The sequence below is a fragment of the Mercenaria mercenaria genome, chromosome 7 (genome assembly GCF_021730395.1).
Source record: "Mercenaria mercenaria strain notata chromosome 7, MADL_Memer_1, whole genome shotgun sequence".
Taxonomy (NCBI): domain Eukaryota; kingdom Metazoa; phylum Mollusca; class Bivalvia; order Venerida; family Veneridae; genus Mercenaria; species Mercenaria mercenaria.
Window position 1 is genome coordinate 31,649,201 of NC_069367.1, and position 10,093 is coordinate 31,659,293.

Genomic DNA, 10,093 nt, shown 5'->3' on the forward strand with positions numbered 1-10,093 from the left:
GACAAAGAAACCATAAATTCATAGTTATAATAAACATTGTAAATATATGTTGTGGAATGTATATGTACAAAAGCTGTCAAACAAAATGTTGTCCAAGTTCTGTTCGTCAATTCTGAGTCTAATTAAACGCTTTGTTTTGTCAGGTTTTATAACATAATCTTCTTATTTTGTACGACAAATAATTGCGATGTCCTGTGAATCAGCAGCAATTATGTGTTATACTCGTAGACATCATGGAAATTTACACATAGTTAAAGTTTTACCCATTCTCTTTAGAAAAGTAGTTTGTACTTTAAATTATGCTGTAGGTAAGGAAAAGTGTAATTTGTTTCAAGACACGGAAGTACTCTTCTTCATGATAATAATAAGACTTCCCCCGGTTATAAAAATAGATGTAAAAATGTAACAAAACTCAATATGAAAACCTGATCTTTGAAATCCTTTCAAAAATCGGACCTGCCGTTTCTGCCATGATATACTATTGGCCATTTCTGGACGATCAGAATAATTTGAAAAATCTTGGTAGAGGATCATTTAAAGGGTGTGATTGCCACATTTTTTGTTATGTACAAAAATATATTATTTTCATGTTAAATCCAATGTTTGATAAATTGTTTTTCATGCATTTGTGATAGGTTTGACTATATGATTAACATAATAGAAAGTACTACAATGCATAAAATGCACTATTTTCATTATCTTCCTTTCTGACATTGACTTCATAATTTCATGTGTAATATTGAAAGTAGCATTTTTCTAATTATTCAATTATGTGTAGTCTCTATTTGGACAGCAACATTATCTGTTTTTATGGAAGCCCTGGAGGGACAATTGATTTCCGTACTTCTCACTTCCAACTTCTTGACTTCCTACTTCCTACTTCTAACTTCCGCACTTCTGACTTCTAACTTCCACACTTCTGATTTTCAACTTCCTGACTTTCGATTTCTGATTTCCAACTTCCACACTTCTTACTTCCGACTTCTTGACTTCTTATTTCCTACTTCTAACTTCCGCACTTCTGACTTCCAACTTCCTGGCTTTCGACTTCTGATTTCCAACTTCCACACTTCTTACTTCCGACTTCTTGACTTCTTACTTCCTTCTTCTAACTTCCGCACTTCTGACTTCTAACTTCCGCACTTCTAACTTCCTGACTTTCGACTTCTGATTTCCAACTTCCACACTTCTTACTTCCGACTTCTTGACTTCTTACTTCCCTCTTCTAACTTCCGCACTCCTGACTTCTACGGAAATCAATTGTCCCTTCAGGGCTTCCATAGTTTTTAACATAAAATTAAGGGCCTTGTGGAACTTTAAGGTGCACTTCTGTAATATTTTTTTCGAAATCGGGTCAAAATTGTTTTAATAGGAACAATTTGCCACGCTCTTTGCGTCCATGAATCCAATAGGGAAAGGGAAGATCAACAGATCGTTGGGTCGTGAGTTCGATGCCTGACGAAGCGTATGTTCTCCGTGACGATTTGAAAAACAAAAACATTCTGTCTGAAATAATTCTTCGAAATACTTCGTCCTCCACATTTGATTCAGGGAAGATGACAGTTACTTTCGGAGAACACGTTTGTACAGGTACAGAATCTAGGAACACTGTTAGATTAACTACCTGCCGTTACATACCTGAAATACTGTTGAAAAACGGCGGTAGCCCCCATTCCCCACTTCCCAAAAAAAATATATATACATATATAATTTGAATAATCTTGGAAGAGAGTCCACCTTTAATGAACATTAATTGTGATTTTTAAATCGGATCAACGGCTAGAATAATAATTTGTCAGAATAATTTGTATTTTGGATGTATTGATAACGTGGATAAACAAAAAGTATTAGTACATGACTCTCTTTGCATTTTACAATTGCTTCATGTATGATTATAGCTGAATTGCTGTAAATAATAAGACACGGGTACTTTACTGTTGATTTGAATTATTTCTGTCAAAGCTGTATCCCAGTATCACGCATTATATCTGATGCAATGTTTAATGGAAACCAGTCAATTGTTAGAGTAGGTAACCGCTGTAAAAACACACACACATATATATACATACGAATTCAGACCAACCAGAAAAGCAATCAACTAGAACGCGCTCCTATAAATAGCACATGATTGCTGAGGTATCAATTGGCGGTCAGCTGCTAGCAGATAATTTCGGGGGTCGTGAATTCGTCTCAGTAGTACTAACATTAGGATAAGATTCCTGTATACGGGTGCTTTACACCTGGTACGCGAAAGAATCAGAGTCGCTTCTGGAATTTGAGCGTCTCCTGAATCTTGTACTATCCTCCCTCAAAAATATTGCGAACAGTCTTCTGGAGGAGTCGTCCATGAGTTACCAATGGCGACTATAAATAAGCTTACACGAACAAAATTAAAGATAATTCATTACAGCAGACGCAATGGTCCAGTGTAACTCTGTCTAGCTACAACCAGGAGTATTTTGTTCGAGTACCTGCTCATCCAAATTAATTAACTAACATTGCGATAAGAGTCAAGTGTATGGGTGCTTTAAACCTTGCACGTTACAGAACAAGACAAGCTTCTGGAATTTCAGTATTTTACTAAATCCTTCAACTAATTTTAACACCAGTCTTCTAGAGGAGTCCATATGGGTTTCCGATGACGGCTATGAATAAGGTTACAAACAAACAAACAGGATATTCATTATTGTCTAATTAACGAGGAAAGACAAAGTTATACTGGAAGGCAATCACCTTTTCGTGCCAAGCCAGCGAGGACAGTATATATTAGGTCGACCATAGGCATTCGGCACATTTGTTTGGAGCACAGCTAGCCAGAGGAAAAATTTATATTAGATTATAAGGTGACTGTGTAAGACAGGGGTTTTCCTACCTAAGGAACAAATGGAATGACAAACCGAGCTGAGCTAACGAGACTACCTGTGCTGTCCCAAGGGTTAGGAAAACAGCTGGCATTCACAGACGGACGTATAAGATCATTTTTGCCTATCGATAAAATAGCTGACGATGACTGTTTATATGAATTATGACGTCATAATGGTGCTGGTATAATATAAAGTCTATTTAAGGCACACCATTTTAGACACTGGTTTTCCTTAGTGAATGATACGAATATTTATTACTGGCATGTAATTGGACAAATGTATACCTTCCATGCGGAACAGACAAAAATATAGGTCTCAGCAGCTCTATGGCTTTAACAAAGACTATTTACCATAGCTTTTCAGCTAGTCTAAGACATAATCACTTTGAGCATTTTGTTTTATACGATTTTCCTATTTTCAGCTCTGACGACCATGTTTTTGACTAATGTAACTTGAACGTTATAATACTTTACTGAAAAACAGTGCACTAAAATACTTATATCATGCAAACTCTCTTGATGGTACCGCAAAAATAAAAAGACAAGCACTTTTATATACGTACTAAAGTTGTGATATACTAACAATAATCACTATTGAACAATTTACACTGTTGACAAATGCAAACACAACATTCATTTATGGCAAATATATCATTCTTGCAACTTGCATACAAATTTTTTTATATGCATTTATCATTTTTCAAAAACTCTGAACTAATATGGTGTGTTTTTGTCTCTTCCCTTGAAGCATAACCTTTGTCTCATGTGCAAGTGGAGTTCGTGCTGAATCCATGTGAATGCAGAGTCTATAGCATGCATTTACACAAATGTTAATGAGAGTAAAAGTAGATAGCCACAATATCTTCAAATTTGCTCTACTTTTCAAAATTTTATGCGCATTAATATTAATTCTGAATGGTAGAGACACCGAAAGAATTCCAGTAGATTGCGATGTAGGAAACCTAGTGTGATATCAACACGTGACCGTCAATGTCAAATCATTTTCTAAACATGTAGGTAGTAAAACTCATAAAGTGTGGCTGTTTAAGCAGTAATTCAAAATTCCGCTTCAAATCTGAACTTGCTAAATTAGTTCTGTTATTATTCAAATTGAAATATGTTTATAACGTTCTTTAGTTTAGGATCAGGTTTTTTTTTTAATTAATTTTGGTATTATTTGAATTGGAATATGTTTATAACATTTTTCAGTTTTGGATCAAGTGTACTTGAAGTTTCACAAAGAAAAAGTCTGTTTGTTTCGTCGCAGAACGAAACGCACCATGGACGATTAACATGAACATTATACTTCAAAATGTCTTTGATCTTCTTGCACTCTTGTGAAATCATATGAATACTTCCACAATCTTCCCAGTTACATACAAGAATTGTACCATCTCTTGTTACACAAAGTCCTCTAACATTTGAGAGATCCTTATCCTTGTATGTTGCAATAAGATTGCCTTCAAAATCAAATCTGAAAACATTCCCTGCTTCATAGCGGCCATTAGAAATATAAAGAGATTTAGAGTCAGGAGCGATGTCATGAAGAAATTTCATTTTGGGATTGTATATAGCTTTTATCTCTTGTCCATCCATATTCAGAATAACAACATGATCACGGTATAACACCATTATCTTATTTTCTTGACAAGCAATTTGCCAACACTTGCCTTTCAATTTTATGGCGTTGCTTTCAGTGATTTTGTCACACTCCAGGAGTGTCAGAAACTGTATTTTCTGTTCATCAGGAAGTATTACAGCAATACGATTCTTAGTAATTACTGCCAGTCCACTCGGTCCGCTTTGAAGTTTGTATTTTTCTACTATATTTCTGTTTTCAATATCAACAATTTTCAAGCATTTGTTACTACGGTCTGCTAATATTATCCGATTGTACGAAATAGGAGCACAGGCATTAATGCTACAATCTTCTGTGTCATCCGATGCCTTTATTCCAATTTCACAATCAAACAGCAGTTCCATTTTTGTAATATCTTTCTTATCCACAAAAGTCTTATTTACCATTATCTGTCCTGTTACTGCCCTCTTTACCAGTAGTTCACCTAGCTTAAACTGAGATGCGACCATTTCTTTGATGTGTTTAGAACAAACAAACGCACACTGCTTGAACTGGCAGTCTTGTTGCAACTGCTTTAAGCCGTCACCTATGCGCGTGATTCTTTCCTTCATTTCTTTTGCTGCTACAAATAATTCATTTGCATGATTTAAAGGTAGTTGTAGTTTCTCATGCAACTCTTGGACATTACTTCTCATGGTCTTTTCATGCTCTTTCAAATCTGATATCAGCTTTTCGTCACTCCTTTTCCTTTTGTTCAATTCCGCCAGCATGTCCGCCTCTGCCTTATCTAGATAATCCAGTATTTCTTTCTTGAATGATTTTACATCATTTACTGCTTTGATGTATGTTTGTTGAATGCTTTTGTCATTGGTTTGTATCTGTCTCTTTACTTGTTCTATGTTCTGTAGGAACTGGTCTACCTTCTGTTGGAGTTCTTGATGTTCAGCGCCATTGAGGTAGTTCATTGATATATCTTGTATACGATCCACTTTACACGATTTATGATCCAGAACCATGCAATCCCCGCACCCCACTACATCATGTGTTGAGCAATAGAATTTCATTATTTCATTTGTATGTTTGGCACACAACTCAGAACAAGCATTAAGTGTCATAGATGACATCCGGGCCTTTGGCATGTCTTCACCTTCAAGGACTTTATGATTTTTGGACATCGCTTGTTTACGATGAACCTTCAAACACGTAGCACACAAATATTCGTTGCAGTTTTCACAGTAACCCTTTGCAACCAACCAGTCTCCATCGCTGCTACATGGTTGACAGAAGACTTCTACATCTTCAGCAGACGATCTTCCTACAGTGTCCTTGAATGACCTTTCAGGCTTTCGACCAGAAACCTCCATTTTCTTCTATATTTCCACTAACTCGCCCCTCATCTGAAACAAAATTCGTTGAAAATACAATAATTATCCCTCGGTGATAGATTTACCCCGATCACTTTAATGAAGCTATTTCTATGATTCCAAAAGGACCTTCTTACAGATTTTAATTGTTTGAACTTGAACATATTTAATTGCTCCTCGATGTTTCATTATTATACAGTTATAGAAATGTAAACTTTAAAGCTATATTATGCTCATGTTTTATAGTTGAAAAAAAAACACAGTATATGCATTGTATTATTTCGTACTACCTTAAAATGACTGGCAGTCTTTTTAACAATGACTCTTAAATTACGACATGAAATTTAATCATGAATGCAGCTTGACAGACATGTTGAACCAAGTTAAAAACATTGAGGAGATCATCATGTTTGATTTGGTAAATCTAAAGTTAATATCTAATGATAAAATATTTTAATGAATAAACACAGCATATCTTACACTTGGGCATACTGATAAAATATTGGCTGATAACGCAGATACGATATCTCCTTTCTTTTCTTTGCCTACCCTATTGTACATGACCTATTAAATACTAAAGTTGTTAAAGTTTATAACATGTTTTCAACACGATTATATTGATCGTATATTTTACCATTTAAACCATATCACATATTGAAATATTATGCTTTTTGTATTCTATCTATTTAGGACTTGAATTTTAAGGATGACTACCCGTAATAGGCCTCAATTTCACCAAAAGTGTACATACAACTTGATAATGTAAGCTTTGAAAATGTCAAACAATAGAAATAAGGTGCATATTGACTAATTATATAGTGACAGAAGTTCTCAAAAATTTCCTTTAGATTACCTCCCCTGATAATTTTGGTTTTTCATGAGTTATCTCCCATGAAAACTAGAAAAAAATAATTTTCTCCTTTTCCCGACGGGAATTTTAGATTTCTTTTTGATATTTGTATCAGAATCATATAATGCAGCTTTCTACCGCAAATTTTTCTCACTTCAAGCTCAGATTCTCATAATCCTCATAATCAAAGAAATTATATATTTCCCATAGGCATCAATGTTAACTTCAATACCGATTCGATTATCTCCCCCAAAAATGAAAAAAAAAATCGAAAAATCTCTTGGTGAAACGTTTTTAATTTTGAATGTCTTTAAAGTGACTAAATCTCATTTAAATATTACCATCCAGTTACAAGATATGAAATATGGCTATTACACCATGTTATCCTTAAGCTCCAAAATCAAGTAACATGTTATATACGCGTGTGCGTGTGTGTGTGCGTGCGTGCGTGCGTGCATGTGCAGGATGCTTATTTTTTTACGATTCAAAACCGTTGTTGAACATTAAGCTTTTCGAAACTTTACTGTACGATGATAATTACAAAATATGTATGTCAACTTACCATACCAGAGGTCGTTTTACAAGTTTACACACTTTGATATAACTTTCATATTGAACGCCGCAGAGGTCTTATGCCGGGTATTTCATGTAATCATGTTAATGCGTGATGTTGACTTATCAAAACAGTAATTAATTAATTTATGTTAAAATTTTAAAAACTTAAAAAGCTACGCTACGTATCGAAACAGTGTCTCATTATGTTATATAGCTATGATATCATGTCAGCCTGTGGTGTTAACATGCCCAAATAGTGTATTATTATGTCAGCTAGCCATGTTAATATTTTAAGTGTGACTTTGTCGGCAGTGTTATTATGTTAAAGATCTATGCTATTGTTATCTTGTGAAGTTACCGCATGATTTTGACTGCCGATCGTGCCATTATGTTAACACGCGTTATGTTATCTTGTTAAATTATCATGCAATCGTGTCTACTAAGCGTGCTATAATGTTAAAAGATATGAGATCCTGTCAAACTGTGGCGCTAACTTGTCAAAACAGTATCTATTGTGTTAAAAGCTATGTTGATCTAGACTATCGACCATGCTATTATGTTAAAAATCTATGTTTCTTGTCAAAGTATTATGTGATCTTGACTACAGAGCATGCTGTGTTATGTTAAAAGCTATGTTTTCTAATCAAAGTACTATGTGACCTTGACTACCGACCATGCCATTATTTTAAAAAGCAGCTATGTTTTATTGTCAAAGTACCATGTGATCTACTGGGCATATTTTTATGTTAAAAAGCTATGTTATCTTGTGAAACTAAGGTGTTATCTTGTCAAAACAGTATTTTATTATGTTAACAATTATGTTACATTACCATGTTACTAAGTTAACATCACACTGTAATAAGACACTGTCTCGACAAGTTAAAGACACACGTAGCGTGATAACATAAGACAGCTGTGGCGTTCCATAAATTTATTTGTAATATATACATATAATTGTATGGACTTGTCGTTTAAACAAAAAGCAGTAAAATAACCAGACATAATGATCTAAATATGAATCATTGTAACGTTCATAAAAATGAACAACGCAAAAGGTCAAATATTTACTTGATATGAATTCATTGTGTTCAGTTACTGGAACTTAAACAATGTTAAAAAGAGGTTTAACAATACGTATCTAACAGCAGAAGTCAAAACTAGATCTTAGTACTTACATGTTATAACGATTTTTCCGGAAACTGTGTATGTTTATACACTACTGACATTCCAATGCGCTTTGTTTGTTGAAAACGCAGTTTAATTGATTTCGTAGAAAAATGTCAAATTTTACTTCCTTGTTCAACTTGGACTTGGTCTAATATACTGTCTAACTACACAAAATTGTTGTAATCTCGGGGTAGACATCGTTTTAACCCATTTTATCTTACAATAAAACGCTATAATGATCAATCCACCTATAGAAACTGGTCCTTTTGACCTCTTCTTATAGTTTTTTTTTCGTTGGGTTTAACGTCGTACCGGCACAATTATAGGTCATATGGCGACTTTGCAGCTTTGATGGTGGGAGAAGACCCCAGGTGCCCCTCAGTGCATTATTTCATCACGAGCGGGCACCTGGGTAGAACCAACGACCTTCCGTAAGCCAGCTAGATGGCTTCCTCAACGCCCCGAGTGAGACTCGAACCCACATCAGTGAGGGGCAAGTGATTTGAAGTCAGCGACCTTAACCACTCGGCCACGGAGGGCCCATTTTTCCTTATAGACGTTGAAGACTAACAGATACAGTCATAACAGGTTTTCATTTTCTGTGAATTATTGAAATAATAGAGTGACATATATTAGTTCAATGTATCTTCAAAGTGAAAAGTGAAAAATGTGAACAATATCAAATACATTTTTTTCAATGGTAAAACACTAACAAGAGCAGTTCTCGACTAATTGAAGCCGTTCCAACCTAACACTATCACAATGCAAAGGTTTTAAATACCAGTTTTTTCACAATACGCTTCTTAGGTTTTTAAAATTGATTGGAAAAAACAAAACATGCACTTCGAGAAGGTCTTTAAAATGGTTCTATTTTTAACTCCAGCGTTCCCAAAAAGGGGCCAAGTGCCCTAACTTGCAAATAATCTAAAGAGGATATTATTACGATGTTACATACCAAACTTGATGAAGATGCATCCAGTGGTTCGCGAGAAAAAAAATATTTAAAGGTATTAAATATAGCTGTACATGCCGCTAAAAGTGGCCACGTGTCTCAATTTGTCTTTTGGAGCAAAACTTACAATGATGCAACAAAGTTTAATGAAGATTTATCAAGCTGATTAGAAGAAGTCATTTACAGGTATTTCTACTTAATGAAGATCCATCGAGTGGTTCATGAGAAGAAGTCATAAAAACGCATTTCTATTTTTAACTCCAGTGGCCCCTAATAGGGGCCATTAGCTACCTTATTTCAACAAATTTGGGAGGTGGCCTTACAATAATGCTACAGATCAAGTCTACTTCATGAGTAGAAATCATTTCAAAGTATTTCTATTTTTAGCACTAGCGGAACCTAAAAGGTACCAACTGTCCACGTTTGAACAAATTTGGAGGTTTGGTGAAGATACATTTAGCTGTTCACGAGAAGTTGTTGTTTAAACATATTTCCTAAAAGGTGTCAAGTACCCCAATTTGAAAATCTTTGGAGAGGACCCTACAATGATGCTACAGACCAAGTTTGATGAAGATCCGTCAAAAAGTTGGTTCAAGATTTATCCATTTAAGCTCTGATGGCCTTCCTACACTACTAAAGCTGGGACGTCGTCATATAATCTTAGGTTGTGTCGGCTCAACGTTAAACCAATCAAAAAAGTAATTAGTCTAAAAATGGGGAACAACTAAAACAAGAGGGCCGTGTTAGTCCTAGATTGCTTACC

The 10,093-nt window shown here is 35.0% G+C and overlaps 1 protein-coding gene across 1 annotated transcript; it reads right to left on the reverse strand.

Annotated features, from left to right (window-relative positions):
• Positions 1-3,397: 3,397 nt before the first annotated feature.
• Positions 3,398-8,519, reverse strand: LOC128558500 (uncharacterized). The gene is made up of 2 exons (XM_053547987.1): positions 8,387-8,519; positions 3,398-5,839 (listed from the first exon to the last, which is right to left on the reverse strand). Exon 2 carries the CDS (start codon positions 5,804-5,806, stop codon positions 4,037-4,039), a length of 1,770 nt encoding a protein of 589 aa, XP_053403962.1. The 5' UTR covers positions 5,807-5,839; positions 8,387-8,519; the 3' UTR covers positions 3,398-4,036.
• Positions 8,520-10,093: the final 1,574 nt, after the last annotated feature.

What these genes read in the sequence shown, in the direction of transcription:
- LOC128558500 (XM_053547987.1), bottom strand. Translation starts at nt 5,806, where the DNA reads ATGGAGGTTTCTGGTCGAAAGCCTGAAAGGTCATTCAAGGACACTGTA.